General features: G+C 40.3%; 1 protein-coding gene across 2 annotated transcripts in view; it reads right to left on the reverse strand.

Annotated features, from left to right (window-relative positions):
* The window catches only part of TANGO6 (transport and golgi organization 6 homolog), a 184465-nt gene that overhangs the window by 60233 nt on the left and 101078 nt on the right, over nucleotides 1-23154 (reverse strand). For both annotated transcript variants that reach the window (XM_068528750.1, XM_068528751.1), the window contains one exon: nucleotides 15991-16131. In XM_068528750.1, coding sequence (XP_068384851.1) covers nucleotides 15991-16131 — 141 coding nt within the window. The remainder of the gene's footprint in view (nucleotides 1-15990; nucleotides 16132-23154) is intronic.

Raw genomic sequence — 23154 nt, forward strand, 5'->3', positions numbered from 1 at the left:
TCTCATTTTTTCTTCTGAATTGTCTATAATGTCTACTTTTTCTCACCATTCTCACAGACATCCCTCTGATCAAAGTCTTCATCTCTTTATGCCTAGGAATGCCAAAACAGCCTCCTAGCTATCTCTCTGGCTCCAGCCTCTCCTTTCTTCACTCACGTTTCATGCCCCTGCCAACCATACCTATACATCTGTCATCATGTGGCTTCCTTTCTTAAGAATCCACAGTGATCCCCAAATGCCCGTCACATCAAGTCCTAACTCCTCTGCCCAGTCTTCAAGGCTCTCTGCGGTCTGTCCACCCTCCCTATCTAGCCTTACTACCCAAGGCACCCAACACAACTTGCTATAGGGAGACAGGTCAAGTCCTCCATTCGCAACACAGGCATCCCACTTTTGTTCTCATGCTTTCTTTCCTATCTGGGGGCATCATTTGCCTTCTTTCGCACGTAAATCCTCATTCAATATCCATCATCATCTGGTTCCCAGATTGCCCAACAACATCTTATGAGTCTACCTGCTTCTAGTCTTGTCCCACTCTCATCCTTCACATAGCAGCCAAAATGATTTTGCTAAAATGTAATTATGATTAATTCTTCCCTCCTTAAAATCTCCCAGTGACTTCCATTTAAAGTCAACATAGGGCTTCCCTGGTGGCGCAGTGGTTAAGAACCCGCTTGCCAATGCAGGGGACACAGGTTCAAGCCATGGCCCTGGAGGACTCCACATGCCACAGAGCAACTAAGCCCATGCGCCACAACTACTGAGCCTGAGCTCTAGGGCCCGCGAGCCACAACTACTGAGCCTGCGTGCCACAACTACTGAAGCCCACGTGCCTAGAGCCCATGCTCTGCAACAAGAGAAGCCACCGCAATGAGAAGCCCGAGCACCACAACAAAGAGTAGCCCTCACTCGCCACAACTAGAGAAAACCTGTGCGCAGCAACGAAGACCCAACACAGCCAAAAATAAATAAATAAATAAATAAATAAATAAATAAATAAATAAATTTAACAATTAAAAAAAATTAAGTCAGCATAAATTGAAATCCCTTAACAGAGCACATATGGCTCTTTATGATCTTGGCTTCTTGAGCTAAGCCAGGCCATAGAAACCTGGCCGGAATTTGAAAAAGGATGAGAATGATGACTTCTTCTCTTGTAACTTTATTTACTCCCACAGCAGTAAACAAGCAGGACACAGATTGTGAAGAAGATAAGGATTCAGGTGGGTGAATATAGTCTCCCATTGTCTCTCCTGGACCTCAGGGAAATGTGCTGAAATTCAGTATGTGAAGACTAGACTCAAAGCAGCTTGTAGCCAAGGCTGAAAGACCTGAAGTGAGATTTGAGCTACGGCCCACTGCAGGTAAGACAAAGTTTGAAGTTTGAGTCTAATTTAATTGCCTGTTAAAACAAAAATTTAACAGTTTGGAGTACCATAACAGAATCTATAGCCTTCCCAACATAATTTAATAATGTCCAGGACATAATCCAAAATTACTTGTAAAACAAAAATATGACCCCTTCTCAAGGAGAAAGATACTCAAAAGAGGCCAAGACTGAATAATACAGACATTTCAATTATCAGAGATGGATTTTTTTTTAATTAACTAATTTATTTTATTTATGGCTGTGTTGGGTCTTCGTTTCTGTGCGAGGGCTTTCTCTAGTTGTGGCAAGCAGGGGCCACTCTTCATCGCAGTGCGCAGGTCTCTCACTATCGCGGCCTCTCTTGTTGCGGAGCACAGACTCCAGACGGCGCAGGCTCGGTAAATGTGGCTCACGGGCCCAGTTGCTCCGCGGCATGTGGGATCTTCCCAGACCAGGGCTCAAACCCGTGTCCCCTGCATTGGCAGGCAGATTCTCAACCACTGCGCCACCAGGGAAGCCCCAGAGATGGATTTTAAAGCATCTATTATAACTATGTTCAATGAGGTAAAGGAAAATGTAATGAATGAAAAGATAGGAAAATATTTGAAGTTTAAACAAAAAACACCACATTTCTAAGTAATCCATGGTAGAAAAAGAAATCACAAGCAAAGTTAGAAAATATTTTGAAATGAAAACACATCAAAATTTATGGAATGCCACTAAAGTAATTCTTATAGGATAATTTATAGTTTTTAATGCTTCCTTTAGAAGAAAGGTCCAAAATCAGTGATCTAAGCTTTCACCTTGAGAAACTAGAAAAATAAACAAGTTAAACCAAAAGTTTATAGGAGGAAGTTGTTGTAGGCAACCCCTAAAATGGCATCCTATGATCCCCATCTCCTGATATTCATACCTTATGTAATTCCCTCCTGTTGAATTAGGGTTGAACCTAGTGACTTGCTTGCAAAAAACAGAATGTGGCAAAAGTAATGGGATGTCAATTCTGAGATTAGGTACAAATGACGCAGCCTCTCATCTCGTTTGCCCTCTCCTGCTCTCTTGATTGCTCACTCTGGTGGAAGCTAGCTGCCATGTTGAGTTGCCCTGTGGAGTGGCCCATGTGGCAAAGTGCTGACGGAAGCTGTGGTCAACAGTCAGCAAGGAACTGAGGCCTTCAGTCCAACAGCCTGAAAACAACTGAATCCTGACAACTATGTGAGTGAGTTTGAGAACTGCTCTATCCTCAGCTGATTCTTCAGATGAGACTGCAGCCCAGCTAACACCTTGATTTCAGCCTTATGAGAATCCTTGAGGCAGAGGCACCCAGTTAAGGCATAACTGGCACCCAGTTAAGGCATAACTTATGCCAGTTAAGGCATAACTGAACTCCTGAATTACAAAAACTATGAGATAAAATGTTTGTTGTTTTAATCCGGTAAGTTTTGAGGTAATTTGTCATGTAGCGATAGACAACTACAGCAAGAAATATTTAAGATAGGAGGGAAAACCAATGAAATGGAAAACCAAAAAACAATAAAGAAAATTAATTAAACTAAAAGCTTGTTCTTTGAAAAAAATGTTAATACAATTGATAAACTTCTAGTTAGATTGACCAGGTAATGAGTAGCACCGTGTAAAGAGAGAGGACTAAGGACAGAGCCTTAGGGGACTCCAAACTTTGGAGATCTGGTAGTGGGGAAGGAGCCAGAGAAGAAGACTGAGGAAGAAAAGCCATGAGGTAAGAGCCATCAGGCAAGTCTATTGCATGGGAGGCCTGGAGAGGAAGGAGTTTCAAGAAGGAGGCAATGGTCAAACATATCAAATGCTACTGGGTGGTCAGGTAGTATGAGGATGAAGAACTGACCACTGGCTTTTTCAATATTTTGGTTGATAAGGGAATGCTGGGGATAAAAGTCCCCTCGGAGTGACTTGGGAAGAAAATGGTAAAGGAGGTAGTGCAGCCAGCAAGTTCAGACAACTTTTTCTAAGAGTTTAACTGTGGAAGAGACCAGAGAAACAGGGCTATAGTTTGAAGGGGAAATGGGGTTAAGAAGGTGTTTTGTTTATTTGTTTAAAATATATTCAGTAGAAAGAAGAAACTGATGGTGCAGGTAACCCAACTGAGAAGCAGTTTTACTTCAGGGTCTTTCAGCCTTGAGAAATAATAGAAATAAGTCCTAGTTGCCAGGACCAGGGTCTGGTGGTGGGTGTGCCTTCTTTCATCTTCCAAGAGAGAAGCTTGTTCCCACAGGTAACTGTAGCTTTCGTCCTTACGTGTGTTGGGGGTGGGAGGGGGTGGGGGAGGTAGTACAAACCTGATCCCTGGCTTTACGTAAGAAGCCTGGTTTGAGTTCAGTTCCTGTTTTCTTGAGGCAGTTGAAATTCTACCCAAAACTGTCTGGTGTCCCTACAGAGCTGAGGCTTTAGTCCTTGAAGAGTTACTGAACAGAGTTTGAGGTAAAAAAAGGTAATAAATAGCATTAATTGAGTATTTACTATATACCTGGCACTTTACATTTATTAACTCCTGTAAGCCTCACCAGAGCTCTATGAAATAGGTCTTATTATGATGATCATTTTACAAATGAGGGAACAGGGACAGGGATATTAAGTAACTTGCATATGGTCACATATTCAAGACTCAGGAAGTGGCAGCTTTGGGATTTGAATGCAGGCAGCCTGACTTCAGAACCCAAGGGTTTTGTAATAGTTTATACAGAGGGAAAATGTGGGAGTAAGGATTCATCATACAACATATAATAACTTGGGCATGCTGATCTAAAAAAAATTCTCTACCTTAACATCAGAACCATACGCACACTGTGGGCAGTGATTTCATCTCATTTTAGCAACACATAATCTATCATATCAAAATAATGTCATCAATTTGATTTTTTTTTTGTTGGCATTAAATTTTTATTTTATTTTCTAATTTTTAAAATTTTTTTATTTTTAAAATATTTATTTATTTGGCTGTGCCAGGTCTTAACTGTGGCATGCGGGATCTTCGTTGCAGCATGTGGGAGCTTTAGTTGCGGCATGTGGGATCTTTATTTGCGGCATGTGGGATCTAGTTCCCTGACCAGGGATCTAATCTGAGCCCCCTGCATTGGGAGCACGGAGTCTTAGCCACTGGACCACCAGGGAAGTCCCTAAAATTTTAAATGTATATGTTTTTAAAGCTGTAAATGAGCTAAAATATATAATTAATTTTGTTTTTGCATATTTACTTAATATTATGATAAATATTATTTTAACCAGAAAAAGTGATGTCTGCTCCTCAAAAGACACCATTAAGAGAAGACTGGTTGATGCTGCAACTAAGAGTTCACATGCCGCAACTAAGAAGCCCGCATGCCACAGTGAGGAGCCCATGTGCCCCAACTAAGACCTGGTACAGCCTAAATAAATAAATAAAAAGAAAAGACTGGTAGAAACTATTTGCCATACACATATGTGACAAAGGACTTGTATCTACTCCATACAAAAATTCTTACAACTTAATAAAGACTTGGAGAAATAAAGAGAAATAATCCAATGAAGAAATGGAAAAAGATCTTAACAGTTACTTCACAAAAGAGATACAGGAATAGAAAATAAGCACTTGAAAAGACATGAGCTGAACACAATTAGTCATCAGGGAAATACAAATTAAAACCGCAATGAGATGCCATTACGGAGCCATTAAAACGGCTAAAAACTAAAAAAATAATATTGATACCAAGTGTTGGCAAGGATATGGAGCAACTGGAACTCTCATACCTTGCTGGTCATAATGTAAAATGGTACAACTACTTTGGAAAACAGTTTGGTAGTTTCTTATACACCTACCATATGATCCAGCAATTCCACTCCTAGGTACTTACCCAAGAGAAACATATATCTATATCTATATCTATATATATATATCTTCACACTAAGACTTGTACCAGAATATTCACAGCAACTACACTCATAATGGCTCAAAACTGGAAACAACCTGAATGTCCATCAACAGGTAAATGTATGAACGATTGTGGTACAGTCATATAAAGTACTACTACTTAGCAATAAAAAGTGGTGAAATATTAATATACACAACATGGATGAATCTCAAAAACCTTTGCTGAGCAAAAGAATTCAGACATGAAAGGGTATACACTTTAGATTCCATTTATATGAAGCTCTAGAAAAGACAAATCTAACCTATAATAGCAGAAAGCGTATCAGTGGTGGTCAGGATTGGGGTGTGGAATGGGAGATGATGTGGGCACAAAGGAACTTCCTGAGGTGATGAAAATGTTCTATATTTTGACTATAGTGATGGTTACATGAGTTTATATCAAATCTCATTGAAATGTGTACTTAAAATGGGGAGGGGCTTCCCTGGTGGCGCAGCGGTTGAGAATCCGCCTGCCAATGCAGGGGACACGGGTTCGAGCCCTGGTCTGGGAAGATCCCACATGCCGCGGAGCAGCTGGGCCCGTGAGCCACAACTACTGTGCCTGCGCGTCTGGAGCCTGTGCTCCACAACAAGAGAGGCTGCGATAGTGAGAGGCCCGCGCACCGCTATGAAGAGTGGCCCCCACTTGCCGCAACTAGAGAAAGCCCTCACAAAGAAACGAAGACCCAACAAAGCCATAAATAAATAAATAAATAAATAAATAAATAAATAAAATTAAAAAAAAAAAAGAAATAGTTACTTTTAAAAAGAAAAAAAAAATGGGGGCATTTTACTGTATGTAAATTACACCTCGGTAAAGTTGATTTCAAAGAAAGCAAACTGCAGACTAATAGTATGTAATAACAGTAAGAGTAAAATAGTATGTTAATGTTCTGTTTTTGTAAAAGAAAAAAAGCCCATATAAAAAGCCCATATATTTTTGCATACCTATAAGAACACAGGGAAAGGTGTGAAAGAATATATACCAAACTACTATCATTGTTCACTTTAGGAGGTAAGAATATTAAATGTAACTAATATTTGGGAGAGACTGGATTTTTCTTTATATACCTGTGTATTGTTAGGCACGTGGCAATAAGCTTGCACTACTTTTGACCGTGTAGTAGTTAGTATGCAGGTATGCTGCCAACACACCATCCCTGAGTGCCGTTTCTCTCATCAAGAGTCAGAGGCTACTTCCCTTCCCCTTGAACCTGGGCTGGTTTGGGGACTTACTTTGACAGTAGAATGTGGCAGAAGTCATACTAAGCCAGTTCTAGGTTTAGCTCTTAATAGGTCTGGCAGCTTCTGCTTTCGTTCTCTGGGACACCATTCACCACGCGGAAAAGAAGTTTGACTTAGACTACTGAATGATGAGTATCCACACACAGGGACAGACAGAAGACATGTGGAGGAGCACTAGGGTGCCCCAGTCAAGATCCCACCTGGATGCAACCTCCTCGGTGAGCCCAGCCTACACCGCATGCAGTAGAACCACCAGCTGAGCCCAGACAACACCATGTGGAGCAGATGAGCTGGCCCTGCCAAGCATGACCAATATTACAGAATTCTGAACAAATAAATGGTGGTTGTTTTAAGCCATTATGTTCTGAGGTCCTTTACTACACATAAGGGAACCAAAACATATGTTATGAAAGAAAAAGCCCTTACACTAAAATTTTTTAATTAGTAAATTAAAAGTTTAAATATTTCTGGAAACTACCTAATTAGAATGCCCTTAAGTTGATTCATTATAATGCTGCACCTTTAAACAAATTTTGTTGAGTAAGATACTTCTAAAGGCGATTTGTCATTCCTTGACTAGTCTTATACATTACTTAATAGCAAAATGAATTAATAATTTATTACTTTTTTTTTTTTTGGCTGCTGCCACACAGCTTACAGGATCTTAGTTCCCCAGCCAGGGACTGAACCTGAGCTCCGGCAGTGAAAGCGTGGAGCCCTAACCACTGGACCACCAGGGAATTCCCAGTAATTTATTACTTTAAACAAGACTTTTTTTTCCCACTGCCATCAAGACAAACAACAAAATAACACAAAAGAGAACTTTTTTTAGTCCATTCACTTTGAAAAACACAATCTTCAAAAGATATTTTTCTCTATTTGACAATGGACACAGCAGGGGGTTCAAAAAGCCCTATCTCACCCACAATTTCAGGAAGTAATCTGTCAGTATATAAACAATTTAAAATATAAACAGCCTTTGAGTGAATCCACTTTGGCAAATATCAATCTTACAGAAATAAAGGTCCAGTTCTTTAATATGTACATATATATGAAATATGCATATATACAGATATATATTTCCATTAGCACACAAATATGAGAATTTATATTGCAGTACTGCATGCCATAGGAAAAAAAGTGAAGTTTCATCCACAGAGGAATGGTTGAATAAGTAAACTGTGGTGTATCTATACTATAAAATATTATGCAGCTGTTTAAAAGCTCCTCTCCTCATCTTAATTCTCAGGCCAACCCAACTGGAACTCACAGTAGCCTGCTAGACAAATCCAATTATTCCATTTTCCTTTGTTTTCTACAACTGGCTAGAAGAAGGTGTTTGTCAGAGCAGAATTTGGGGCTGAATTTGCCCCTCTCTGGGCAGGTATCATCAGGTTTTCTACAATCAGATTACGGGCTTCATCCTGGAGCTGGATGGGATCATGGGTTGCTCATCTCTTGGATGAACTCTGAGGTGGCAAAGTGAATGCTGAACTAAAACATAAAAATTAAGCAGGTGATATGGAAAAGAGTTGACAAAGCGCATTAAATAAGGGTGTTCTGCAGGTTGTAAGAGTTAGAAATATACCCTAGAGCCCAGGACCTACCCTTCTCCTGGCATATAGAGGAATTTGAGAAAAGGTACCTCCGAACCTAGTATAAGCTGCTTTGTCCCTGCATTCCCAGTGTCATTCTAGTTGCCGTGGCACACTGCAACAGACCTGAGATTTAGTTCTCTCCCCTCATTCCTCTTTCCAAATATTAATTCCTGATCTTTCTTACAGAGTTCACTGAAGGTACTCTTAAGATGAAGCAACGTGAGTGAATATGGCTTTCTATTCCTGCTCTCATTTTTAGAAGTTTCTGACCTAGAGTAAACTAGAACTTGTCTGAGCTTGCTGATTAGAAGACTACGTTCTGCCTCTAAAAATAAGTGCTGTGCTTTGTATGTCATGGTGACACTACCAGATCTGAGTTGTTCTTCTAGGGCAGCAATGGGTTCACACTGAGTCATGCATCCATCCATCAGTCCTTCCCTGACCTCCTTCCCTTCATCCACCCACCCACCCCCAACATTCTCCGACAGGCTCCTCCATTCCTTCTGGGAGCAAAGGTACACATTTTAGAGATAGCTGGTCAGGGTTAGAGGATAGGTCTGAAGCCATGGAATAATTTTTCTCTGTGAGACATTAGCAGTCTCATTCACTGCTGACAAGAGGATCCCTTTCTGGAAGGCAACTTAGCACTAAATACCAAGAGCCTTAAAAGCAGGCACATACTGTGACCTAGTAATTCCTTTCTAAGAACCAATCCTAAGGAAAGAATCAAAGATTCACCAAAGGATTTACGTATAAGAATAATCAATAGCACACTTCTTAGAATCCTCATAAAGTTCCTCATAAAGTAAGGAACTGGAACCACCTAATTAAACAATATCTTTCTAGAAGATAATTAAATAAAATTATGATAAACTCAGGTTATTAATTAATAACAACCAATAAATCTTATATTTTCAAGAAATATTTAACGACATGGAAAAGTGCTTATAATGTTAAATTTTTTAAAAAGCAGGATACGTACAATGTAATTACAAGTCTGAGAAAGAAAAAGAAACTAGAAGGAAACATCAAAATGTAAACAAAGAATGGTTACTTCTGAATGGTGAGACTATTAGTGATTATTTTCTTTACACTTTTTAATATTTTCCACATTGTCCAAAATTATCACGTATTACTGATACAATTAGGAAGGGAAAGGTCTATGAATAGATTTTAAAGTTATATCTCTCAGAAAAATTGACATGAGGAAGAAAAACATAAGGAGGAAGAGAAGAAAAAAAATTATTCGGCCTGGGCTCCAACTTTCAATTTTGGCCAGATTAGTATTTCCAATTTATATTAATATAAGTATTTGTTGAATTGAACTATACTGATGCTAACCTAGGCAAACTTGGCAAGAAGCATTTCATTTAATTCTCTGAATTTTGCTGAAAAATTCTCCTTTCAAAGTATGTGAACTCTAATCCTTGACTGCTGTTCATTGCTGCTGAAATCTATGAATGCTGAACTCCCAGACGAGTACCCAACTATTCACACATCCAACCCACCTTTTTTTATTTATTTATTTACTTACTTACTTACTTACTTACTTATTTATTTATTTATTTATGGCTGTGTTGGGTCTTAGTTTCTGTGCGAGGGCTTTCTCTAGTTGTGGCAAGCGGGGCCCACTCTTCATCGCGGTGCGCGGGCCTCTCACTATCGCGGCCTCTCTTGTTGCAGAGCACAGGCTCCAGACGCGCAGGCTCAGTAATTGTGGCTCACGGGCCCAGCAGCTCCGCAGCATGTGGGATCTTCCCAGACCAGGGCTCGAACCCGTGTCCCCTGCATTGGCAGGCAGATTCTCAACCACTGCGCCACCAGGGAAGCCCCACATCCAACCCACCTTTTCACCTTCAGGCTATGCTGTGAGTTGAAAATCTCTGAAAGCTAACGTACAAAGCCATTTTTCAAAAACTGACCTGCTGTTCTTGATAACGATGAGGAACTGATGTAGCCCCAAAGCACTTTGCCACATTCAACTGCAGGGTCCCAAAGAGAAAAAGACAGACAAGACCGTTTCCTCTGAGCTCCCATAATACCCTACACAGGCCTCTCCCTAAATCAGCAGGTCACCTTAGAAGATCTGTGTGAGTTGATGGCTCTGATTCAACTATAAGCTCCTTGAAGGAAGAGACGGTTGCTTTTTCGTGCTCCTATTTCCAGCCCCAGGCACAGAACTGGCCATTCAGTGCCTACTCAAAAACCATTTTTGAACTGAACTACATTGATGCCTCTGCTCTCGAGATTAAGAAAAAAATAAACATATTCAAGATAAAAAACTAATGAGAACCTGCTGTATAGCACAAGGAACTCTACGCAGTGCTCTGTGGTGACCTAAATGGGAAGGAAATCTAAAAGAGAGGGGATATATGTATACATACAGCTGATTCACTTCACTGTGCAGCAGAAACTAACAAAACACTGTAAAGCAACCATACCCCAATTAAAAAAAAAAAAAAGATTAAAAAAAGAGCTTTGAGCATTAGAAAGAGCTACCAAAAAACCCAGGACTTTATATGATTTAGACTTGACAAAGGCAGGAGATTAGAATTCAGAGAATGTCTGGGTATTACTATGGGCAGAGGAGGAAACTTGTTTTTCCATCAAGGACTTCTGATCCAAGCTTGAAATTCAAATGAGAGCCACAAACAAGTAAAAAGCAATTTCATTTATTTCTCTTTTTCCTTAGAATGAGAAATAAATATCAGCAAAGGATATAAAACATTCCCTAAATACAAGGGATAATTTAAAAATATACTTTAGTTCATATTATGGTCCATTAAATGTAAAAGGAAGGCAAAAAAAAAAGGAGGCATATGTAATCACTTCAAAGGTGGCCACAGGCTCTATAATAAGGACACACTCCTATATTCAGCAGATATCAGAAAAGGCTATCCACTAAAAAGTATGCTCATAAAATTGGTATAAAATAGATAAGATTAGCCATGTGCAGAACCTCCCCCATCCAAGAGGATTTGTAATTACAAGAAGGAATGAATAACTTTTTCAAGCTCTCTCCAGTGAGATGGCAATCTAAGATATAACTGAGATGTAGGATAGGGTAGAATTCAGTCAAGGCCACCAGGATGACTGCACAGGTGAGTACTGTACAGCTCCAGGCCCTGCCATTCATACAATACCGCCTCTTGGACTTTTTGAATCTGAGAACAACCTGCACAATTGTATGTGGCAGTCCTGGATGTAACTAATATATCTGAGTGATGTTATAAAGCAGAACATGAGTTCTACAACAGGGTGCATCAGCAGGAGCCCTACTGACATTCTGGGCCAGATCATTCTTGGTTGCAGGGGGCTGTCCTGTGCACTGTAGGATGTTTAGAAACTTCCCTGGCCTGTACCCATTAAATGCCAGTAACGTCCCCCCTGCCCCCAGTTTAACAACTAAAAATGTCTCCAGACATTGCCAATGTCCCCTGGGGGGCAAATTCTTCCCCCCACACCCCCATTTGAGAATCACTGGCCTAGAGGAACAAAGAACTGGTAGTGCTTGTCCAGCTCTGCTGAAGAGAGAGAAGATACTTCATCTGGCATATGTGAGAAGAGTGTAGTCTATATCAGATCAGGAATAATGCTCTAGGCAATCTCAGAAGGAAATACCCTTACAGATGTACTCAATACCCTTTGCTTTAATTCCACTTGTCAGGTATTGTCCCAATTACCAATTCAATATCTTGGGCACAGTTATTTAATGTTATACATTTAAAAGAAGTTTTAAAAAAATGCAATGACATATAACAGCCCACAGGTTATTGTCAACGTCGACATTGGGCCATATAAGAGGAAACAGATGGAGAAACATTTGGAGTGACTGGTAATTTAGCAATGCATTAAGATTAAATTTCTAAAAGTACAATAAAAAAACTAAATAGTTCCTTAAATAAAAGAAATGAAACCAAAATCCTTCCACCATATTTTCTATGTTGAGGAGTAGAGATTAAAATATATAGATTCATACTTATAAAATGTTGGTTTAAGAAAGCCTTTCTATATAAGAGAGAAACCATAAAAGAAAAGATAGATTTGCCTACATCAAAATAAAAAACTTCTATATTTCAAAACAAACGAAACAGAAAATATGAACAAAACTAAAATGTAAACAAACCAAAGAAAATATTTACAACATAAATGTTAGTGGTTCAAGATCTGTAAATATATAAAGCTTTTACAAATTAAATAACAAAATCAACACCCCAATGGAAACATGAAGAAAGGATAGGAACAGTCAATTCACACACACACACATACACCCTCCACAAACACAAAAATTTAGCCAATAAAAATATGGAAAATATTTAACCCTGTCAATTGAATAAATGGAAATAAAAACACAGCAACATTTCTTTATATATCTGCTTGATAAAAATAACACATAGCATACATAGTGCTGATGAGGGTACAAATATTCTCAAACATTAAAATATAAACTGGCACAATCTCTTGGGAAGATAATTTAGCAATAAATATGTTTTAAAATATGCACATGCTTTTAAGAAATTCTACTTTTAGAAATTTTTCCTAGGAAATTATCGTGGATCTGCACAAAGATTTAGCTACAAGAATATTCATCTTAACATAATTCATAATAGTGAAAAATTAGAACAACCTGTAAGCTGGTCAGTTGAAAAAAATTATGATACATTCAAATGATATAGTCTAATGCAATCATTAAAAATTATAGAGGATATGGAAAATGTGTGTTAATGACAGGAAAAAGATGCTTAATGACATGGGAAAATTTTCAGGATACAGAATTGTGTATTGGGTAAGAGACTGGATCTGGAGTCAGATTGTCTGGATTGAAATTTTGGATTCATCATTAATTAGCTATGTAACATTAGGCAAGTTAGTAACCGTCTCTGTATCTGTTTCCTAATGTGTAAAAAAATGTAACCTCTATGAAATAACAGCAACAATCTAGGCAACAATCACCAGTGGTTACTTAAAACCAATAGGAGGAAGGTTGATGGGGAAGTTTATTATGGATGTATCCTACTAGAAACACCACGGATCAATCTTCACATCACTAAAATGAGACACCAGACATCATACGCCTTGTAATGTGAGGCAACGGGAAATACAATACACAGCACAGCCTATGAAATATTCTTGCCCCCTAAAATTTGACCCAAATTTACCCAAGTGTCCGTATCTATCAACTTACTGGAAACATGGGGATTTAATTCCATTAAAATGAGGTTCAGACTTCCCTGGTGGCGCAGTGGTTAAGAATCCGCCTGCCAATGCATGGGACATGGGTTCAAGCCCTGGTCCGGGAAGATCCCACATGCCGCAGAGCAACTAAGCCCATGCGCCACAACTACTGAGCCTGCGCGCTAGAGCCCGCGTGCCACAACTACTGAAGCCCACGCACCTAGAGCCCGTGCTGTGCAACAAGAAAAGCCACCGCAATGAGAAGCCTGCACACCGCAACGAAGAGTAGCCCCCACTCTCTGCAACTAGAGAAAGCCCGCGCGCAGCAACGAAGACCCAATGCACCCAAAAATAATAAATAAATAATTTTTTTTAAAAAATGAGGTTCAAGGACAATCAAAATAAATTGACGCTGATAAAAAGTCAGAATAGCGCTTACCTCTGGGGCAGGTATAGCTTAGGAAGGGAAAAAAGGAAACTTTATGGGTTATTAGAAGTTTCTCTGTACTGATCTGGGTGATGGCAGATATGTAGAAAACCATAAAACTACACTATTAAAATTAGTGTACTTTATATACTTTTCTATATGTATATGATACTTCAATTTTTTTTTTTAATGAAAAGAAAAAAAAAACTCCTGCTGATTTTTCACCATTGTCTAGCGGCAGGATGAAAAGTAGATGTGGTTAGGGAACTGAAGCCAAGAGGAAGCGGTAGTACTGCACCTGGCTCCTACCTATGGGCCTGTGTTCCCATGGAAATCCCCTTGCTGCAAAGAAGAGTTGGGGATGGGGAGAGCACAAGGCCTGGACCACTGAAACTAGGGTACTTATTAAAGAAGTCTTATAAAGTGGCTGTCACAAGGATTTCCACACCAATAGTAAACTGAGGACATTGGCTATGTTGTAAAAATGGGCTTTAATTTCACTTAAAGGATTTCAGTCAGTCATCTCATCTATGCACCCGGACAAGTTGGTAAGGTGAATTAGAAAGTAGCAGTTAAAGCTAAGGCAATGTTTACAGCTGGATACTTGTTAGAGTAGGCTACAGGAAGATTAGAACTTTGAGAATTGATGGAATACGCTTTGAAATGCCAGAAGGCAGTTTTGGAAATTGGGCTAATTATGGGACTATGTAAGGAGGAGCAAGGCCTCTCTCCCACTCAACCTAGTCCTTCATCCCCACCTTCAATCTCACCACACGAGATGATTTGGACGGGCCCGTGGAGATGGAGAAATGTGCCTTTTCAGCGTTTATCACGCCAATGATAGCGGTCTACCAGAAGTTACAGAGAACAGACATGTTTTGTTGATGCATCAGACACATCCTTCTCAGATCGATGATCACAATGATACACACAAATGGAAGTCAGAGCTGCATCTGATCCTGTAACACGTTAAACTTAACACTCACACCTACTGTGAGAGAATCAATTCTCATAATGGTGCACTTGTCTGGTATGTTTCAGGCCCATATTTAAGACTAAAGCAAATATAGAAAGTTCGCCCTTCTTCAAAGGGCAGAAAAAAGATCTTTTAATTTCACTCTCATGAGATTTTCCTTTCAGCGATAAAAGAATTTAAGTGGTTGGAGATCTAGGTTCTATCTTCTTTAGCCAGAGGGTCACCCAGAAATTAGGAAAATTAAGGGCTACGTCCGTGGAAATGATGCATGGCTATGTGGAATCTTTGGAAATCCTTAAAAATGTTGGTGAAGGAAGAATTCAACGTAAATTCTTGATACAAGAGGCAAAAGCTAGTTTGTTGTTTTTTTGGGGTTTTTTGGCCATGCCGTGCAGCATGCGGGATCTTAGTTCCCTGACCAGGGATCGAACCCGCGCCCCCTGCATTGGAAGCGCAGAGTCCTAACCACTGGACTGCCAGGGAATCCCAAAGCTAGTTTGTTTTTCAAAATCTTCCCCTAGTGGGTAAAGAGTAAAATTTAATCCTTACAATAGCCATATGAGGTAAGTGCTATCAATAGCCTCTTTTTATATATGAGGACACTGAGGCACCAAGAGGTTGAGAAACATTCCCATGATCACAAAGCTGATAAGCAGCAGCTTGGGATTTGACCCCAAGCAGTGTAACTCTAGAGCCCATGGCTTTACAACTCTCAGCTTGTGTGGTTTTGAGCAACTTCCTTCGAGTTGGTAGGTTCAGTTCTTAGCACTACTATTTACCAGCTGAATGAGTCTTGAACAAATTGCTGAAGGTCCCTGTGCTACAGTTTCCTCATCTATAAAATGGGCCTAACAACAGCCTCTTTATAGAATTTCTTGGGAAAATTAGATGAGATTACATACACGTAGAGGACCTGGCACACAGAAGTCATTCAACCAGAGTTAGCGCTCTTCTTTCCCTGTCTGACATTCCCCTTCTTTTTCATGGTTGCTGCTGCTCAGCAAGTGGGAAACTTCTCATTCCAGCTCTGAGGAAAATCAGGGCCCCAACATAGCTCAGGGGAGGAGACTAAGCAGTTGCAGAAGAATGGGCACTATTGCTGCCAATCTCTTGGTGCGCGCTGGACATTTGCTAAATCCTTGAACAGGAAGTAACTCACCTCAGCCCCCAAATTGTCCTCACCTTGCTAGCATAACAAGCCTCCAGGTGCACAGACTTTGGTTCCACAGCCATACTGCTCCCTGACCCCATTCCAGATGCTGAAACAAGAAAACTCACCTAATGCCCTGACAATTCGCATCAGGATTTCCCCGACTTTCATTCTGGTCTCCAGTGTGTGCTTGTCTTTACCGCCATCATACTGTGCCAACAGGCCAGGCAAGATTTTCTCAGGGTACACATCTGAGAGGAGGGCAACCCCTAGGGTTGAAAATAAAAAGAAAGGATTCATTACTGTTCAGCACTGAGAAGAAAATAAGCCCAGACAGCCTATGATGGGATGAAAACAGAGACATTTAAACCCACCTCTGTCATTCTACCAGCAAGGGCTGCCCTGTATTTGGAGTGACAACATTGTGAGTGGAAAGAACATGGGTCTGAGAGTTCACACTCCTGGATTCTTCTAGTCTCAGGCCTATATGATCTCTAAGATCACTTTCAGCACTGACATTCTATGATCTATGGATTCTAGACTCTGGAAGCAGAGGCTAGATGATTACATATCATGGCAGGGATTTACACAGCAGTGGGAGAAGACCGGATCAAATGCCCTCGAGGGAGCCTTCCAAGTCTGAGACACTAAGGTTCTATGACAAGTATCGTCGCTGCCCACACATCAGCCTGAAGCACAGCCGTGCTTCCTGTCTTTGCTGCAGTTCTCTACCCCAGTATGAGTTTTCTCTGTAAAACTGTCAGTGATGAGAACAACTTCTGTAAGGATATAAGGAATGCAGATTCTGGGCATGATTAGTAGTAGACCACGCTTCCGGCTGAGTTCCCTGATCAGAAGTAGGGAAGACCCTGCTCTCGAGTCTCCCTTCCTAGTACGTGCTGATCCCCTCTCCCATCACGCCAGAACTCCTAGATGTAGAATCTGCAGCAGTGTTATCATCATCTGAGCCCAACCCCGTATCGAGTAAACTTTAGAGGGGCTGACAGAGGAGGCGAGATACGACTAAGACAGGACCAGAAATAAAGCCCCTAGTCTCAAAACTATACAAATACAAATTCCATTACTTGGGGGGAGGGGTTACGTACTATACTCTAAAGAATAGTGAGGAAAAAGGAAAAAACAAATGAAGGAAGGAAACTCAGGTCTCAAACTACACCCAGGGTGAGAATGCTTCTCACCACCTCTACCTCAACCACTCCGGTCCATCATTTCTGGCCTGATTTTTTTCAAAAATCTCCTGATTGGTCTCCGTGCTTCTACCCTATTCCTGCACTGCAGCTGGAACTATCTGGTTAAAACGAGTCAGACCTCATCATTCTTCTGCCCAAACCGTCACTGGTTTCCCTTCTTCCCTTAATAATGAGCAGCCCCCATCCCCCACCTGCCTTCGCTCTGCCTCTGACCTCACCTCTTACCACGCTCTCCCTTCCTCACTGTCCTCCAGCAACTGTGGCTGGAACTCCTAGCTGTAGACCAAGCTTCTTTGGACCCAGCATCTTCGCCTTACTTCCCCCTCTGCCTAGGCTACTCCTCCTCCAGGTAGCCCATGGCTTGCTCCTAAAAGCCCATCATGTCTCTGTTCAAATACCACATTCATCGTATATAAAATGACAGCCTCCTTCTTCTACCACTCTTTATCCTTCTCACCCTGCTTCATTGTTCTTCTTAGCAATTAATAGTACCTGAAATGATATATACTTGTTTATTTATTGACTGCTGTCCTCAGAATGTGAACTCTACAAAGTCAAGGATTTTGTTTTGTTCCCCACTGTAGCCTCAATGCCTAGAAGAGTGCCAGCACATAACAAGTGCTCAATAACTATTTGTCAAACGAATGAATGAATAAAAGGGTTCAAAGATACAGTCTTGACATAAATTTCAGGAATTAAGAAAGAGAAGATGGGGAAGGAGTAATATAAATGCTTGAGAAATCTATAATTATTTTTTATCTGAGTTTACCATTCTTCCATTTAATTTGACAATCTTGCAGGCAAAGTCTATATACCGTTTTCTATGTTATAGGTTGGGGTTCCATTCTCTTACAAATAGATATACACCAAGGCGATGCAACTGCTGAGGGCTACACCTGCTTGTCCATCCTCTTTTCTGCCCTCCTCACTCTTATACCTTTTCATTGCCTGAAAAGCCTGGGAAGTCTCTGCATATGGGTCTTAAGCCACATCTGTCTTCCTTTATGTGGCCTCCAGTTTTACATAAACAGAAGCTCTGCTCTTCAGGGAGTTTCAGGCTGTGGTAAAACCTGAATTAGACAGCTTCCCTGTTGGCAAAATGTGACACTGCATTTGTAGGTAGCTCTATTATGCAAAATGAGGGGTAAGTTTTTCGAGGTCCAAGGTGGAGTTAGAGACCTCCTAGCATAGGAAAAATGTCTGCAGCTAAGAAAACGATAAATGAAGGAAACAGCTTCCACATTCTAAAAGAGCCCAAAGGAAAAGTGAATTGATAGTTGGTAACTGCAACGCTGGCAGATGTTTTATCACTGATGTATCACAAGGCCTGGTACGTATTATAGATCTGTAGCAGTCATAACTATTTCTTCATCAGAAGTTCCTAACTCGAAATTCAGTGGATTTGTTTCCTTTTAGGAATATAGTTGCGACTTCATAATGGAAATCAGTCGTAAAATGGGATTTGCTCTATAAAACTTTGATCTATATCTAGCTTTTCTGAAAAACATCTACTACTAAAGTCCCTTCTACTGTCATTTATGCCTATTTTTACCTCATTAATCTTTAGCAGAGAAGTTATTTACTTCCATGAGAATATCCTGCTGTATACTTCAAAACCAAATGAGCTCTTGATTTCCTCTCTGTAGCAGACAGGCATTTTGGTTGCACACAGCATCTACTCTCTCTTCTGGTAACAACACCTGCTGTTCCTTTGGGAAATATCCCTTCCCTACTCTCAGTCTATCTAGTTTGAGTGGGGCTAACTACCCACTTTCTCTCTCTTCATGTGTTAACAAACTCATGTCAAGGCTGCCTTAGGATATTCCATGCCATCATTACCACAATGTTTGGTTCAGGAATGGGGGAAGAGACTCAATCCTGGAGCCAATTTTGGAACTACTAGGAAAGATGAGCTCCTGGAGTCTGTGTGTGGGGGGGGAGGGAGGGGGGATTGTTTTGTTTTGTCTTCTTGTTTTTGCCTGTAGAAGTGATTAACCTGCAGCTGCCAGTGGCCATCATGTGGAGAAAGTCAACCCCAAAATGGTGCAAACACCGAGGAGGGTCAAGCCAAGAGAGGAAAGGAGAAAAGGAGAGAACTGTGTCATGCTTTGAGCCCCAGGATCCAATTATACATTTACTCACTAGAACCTTTGGATACATAAGCCAATAAATATCCTTTTATGCTTATGCCAGTTTGATTTTTTTTTCAACCAAAGGAATCATAATATATCCTTCTTCAGGTTAAAGAAACAAATTCAGATTTTTTAAAAAACTTTTCCTATAATGCCAAACTTTTAGTTCCACCAGGGAGCATTAATTCTCCCAATCTTACATAAAAAGGTTGCCAATAGCAAAGTACAATTTCCTTGCTTCCCACAGTCCCAGGTTAGCAATTGTTTATCTTCCTGCTGGCTTGCTCCACAGACTGCTGCCAAATGGCTCTCTGACTGTCTGAGTTTACCTTCTCAGGATACAGTTGCCACCTATGACTTTATGAATCCCTAGAGGACAATGGTTCCTTCCTTACTCTTAGACGGAGCAGTGAAGAGAATCACATATGATGGTTAAGACTATATAACAATTTAAAGGGATGAGATTTTGTGTGGCTGTTTTGTTTCTTCTTTGAAAAGTTTTTTGAATTTTGACAACTGAGGAAGCCTGACCATAACCTTCATATGCCCCTTGGCCCCTTCTTTGTAATATGAAAACAGGGTAATTTCTGGGTCAGCACTGGGTTTAAGGAAACATGACACATCAATCCCTTTGGCAATAAGGACCAAATGATTGTGTGAGAGATACCTCTCCTGCTCTGATCACAGGAAAATGACTATGCATTTCAAGATGTGGTGTAACAGATAAGATACAGAGAAAGCAAAGGTGAACCAAATCTGGCAGGAGTTCGTGAAAGCGTTCTGATCTGTGTTTTGGGGCAAAGCACGGGATAAGGCAAATTAACCAACTGAAAAAATATTATTGAAAGTACTTTATGCGACAAAATAGAGACAGTCAATTTTGTAAAATAACTGGTTTTTTTTCCCCCAAAGACTTCCATTACAAAGCCAGAAATGTATTCTGATCCAGTGTTGACTTCAAGATGATCCCTCAGCATGCTGCTCAGTGATTCTGCAGACCTTGGGCAGTCACCATCGTTTAGGTCTCACTTTACACAGTGCTCTTGCATTGTAGGAAAGACAGTCTAATCCTAAATGTCTTTGCTGACTGGCTCTATCCCAGGAATCTGCTACATCATCCCCACTTTAAAACTAACCTGACTTATTCCCCTGGGCAGACAACAACCTACCTCCCAAAATACCCACATCAACTTGGAAACCACCTACTCACTTGAATTTCTCAGGTATTTCTGCAGAAAATTGTAAGAAACACAACTCCCCACATATTGAATGATTCCATTTATATGAAAATGTCCAAAATAGGCAAATTTACAGACAGAAAGTAGGTTCAGTGGTTGCTTAGGGCTGTGGGAGTCGGTGGGGGGGAATAGGGACTGACTGCTAACGATATGGAGTTTCTTTATGGAGGGTAAAACATTCTAAAATTAATTATGGTGATGGTTACACACTCTGTGAATATAATAAAAAACACTGAATTGTATATTTTACATGGGTGAATTGTATGGTATATGCATTGTATCTCAAAAACTTGTTATTAAAAAACTGTAAGAGTCGTACAACTCAACAGCAAAAAAAAAAAAAAAAAAAAAAAAAAATCCAATTAAAAAATGGGCAGATGATCTGAATAGGCATTTTTCCCAAAGAAGACATACAGATGGCCAAGAGGCACATGAAAAGATGTTCAACATCACTAATCATCAAGGAAATATAAATCAAAACCACAATGAGATACCACCTCATACCTGTTAGAAGGCTATTATCAAAAAGACAAGATATAACAAGTGTTGGAGAGGATGTGGAGAAAAGGAGACTCTTGTGTACCGTCGGTAGGACTGTAAATTGGTATGGCTACTGTGGAAAACAGTATGGAGGTTCCTGAAAAAAATTTAAAATAGGACTACCATATGACCTAGCAATTCCACTACCAGGCATTTATCCAAAGAAAACAAAAACACAAACTCAAAAAGATACATGCACTCCTATGTTCATTACAGCATTGTTTACAATAGCCAAGATACGAAAACAATCTAAAAGTCCATCAATGAATGAATGGACAAAGAAGACATGGTGTGTGTGTGTGTGTGTGTGTGTGTGTGTGTATGTGTGTGTATATATATATATATATATACACACACATACACACACACACACACACACAATGGAATACTATTCAGCCATGAAAAAGAAAGAAATCTTAACATTTTCAACAACATGGGTGGACCATGAGAGAATTATGCTAAGTGAAATAAGTCAGACAAAGAAAGACATCCATAAAAAAAATGAAGAAGCTTTTTTTTTTTAATGCCATATATTATTTTTTTTTAATTTTATTTATTTATGTATTTATTTATGGCTGTGTTGGGTCTTCGTTTCTGTGCGAGGGCTTTCTCTAGTCGTGGCAAGTGGGGGCCACTCTTCATCGCGGTGCGCGGGCCTCTCACCATCGCGGCCTCTCCCGCTGCGGAGCACAGGCTCCAGACGCGCAGGCTCAGCAATTGTGGCTCACGGGCCCAGTCGCTCCGCGGCACGTGGGATCCTCCCAGACCAGGGCTCGAACCCGTGTCCCCTGCATCGGCAGGCAGACTCCCAACCACTGCGCCACCAGGGAAGCCCAAAGAAGCTTTTAAAGAACTTTTATGGAATAAATACTAATATCTATTGTTAAGTGGAATGCAAGGTGCAAAACAATGTGTATAGAATTCAACAATTTGTGTACAAAGGGGAAATACATACACACATTTATACACTCATAAATAGTTCTGGAAGGATACACAAGTAACCAATGATATTGGTTGTTTCTAGGGAGGGAAATGGAGTGACTAGAGGATAGATAAGAGAGAAGAGACTTTTTACTCTGTATCTTTTGGTACCTTTTGAATTTTGAACCATGTAATGTATCAAATATAACTAAATAAAATATAAGTTAAAAAAATTGTGATAAAGGGCACAGTCTTTTAAATAGAACAGCCCCTTTTAGAGATGAAAATGTAAAAATAATTTTCAATCAAATATAAAAGAATGATCACAAACATCTTCCTCCTGAAACCTCACTAAAGTGATAGTCAAGGAGTAAAAAAAAAACTGACAAACAAGGATAAAAAGAACATAGGTATCAAAGGCTGACGTCTGGGACTTCCCTGGTGGTGCAGTGGTTAAGAATCTGCCTGCCAATGCAGAGGACACAGGTTCGATCCCTGGTCCGGAAAGATCTCACATGCCGCAGAGCAACTAAGCCCAGGCGCCACAACTACTGAGCCTGCGCTCTAGAGCCCACGAGCCGCAACTACTGAAGCCCACGCGCCACAACTACTGAGCCCACGCACCACAACTACTGAAGTTTGTGCGCTCTAGGGCCCACGTGTCGCAACTACTGAGCCCACGTGCTGCAACTACTGAAGCCCACACGCCTAGAGCCCGTGCTCGGCAACAAGAGAAGCCACCGAAATAAGAAGTTCGCGTACCACAATGAAGAGTAGCCCCCTCTCGCTGCAACTAGAGAAAGCCTGTGCGCAGCAGAAGACCCAATGCAGCCAAAAAAAAAAAAAAAAAGGCTTAAGTCTGAGTAAAGAGAGTAAAGATGGGACAAAATAATGATATGTATTTGATAGAGCTGTTGGATCATTTGTAAAAAATTAGCAATAATTACATAGAAAACTAAGCAAATATACAAGAAAGGACAACTGAATTAGGCTTAGCGATGAATAATATCCAGAGTCAGCAACAAACACTGCCCAATGATTTAGCCAAAAACTGTGATGGGGAAATGGCAGAAGGAGAAGGGGTAGAGGCGTGCATGTGCAGGCATGTGTGCATGTAGACGTTAAATCTTCATCCAACATACAGGAAATGAGTAGAAAATATGCAAAATTTTTAACATCGAGATCCACGAGAACATTTTATTTATAAATAGGAAGGTAATTACTAGAAGAAACTACTTAAACGGGGGTAG

The sequence above is a fragment of the Eschrichtius robustus genome, chromosome 19 (assembly GCF_028021215.1).
Source record: "Eschrichtius robustus isolate mEscRob2 chromosome 19, mEscRob2.pri, whole genome shotgun sequence".
Lineage (NCBI taxonomy): Eukaryota > Metazoa > Chordata > Mammalia > Artiodactyla > Eschrichtiidae > Eschrichtius > Eschrichtius robustus.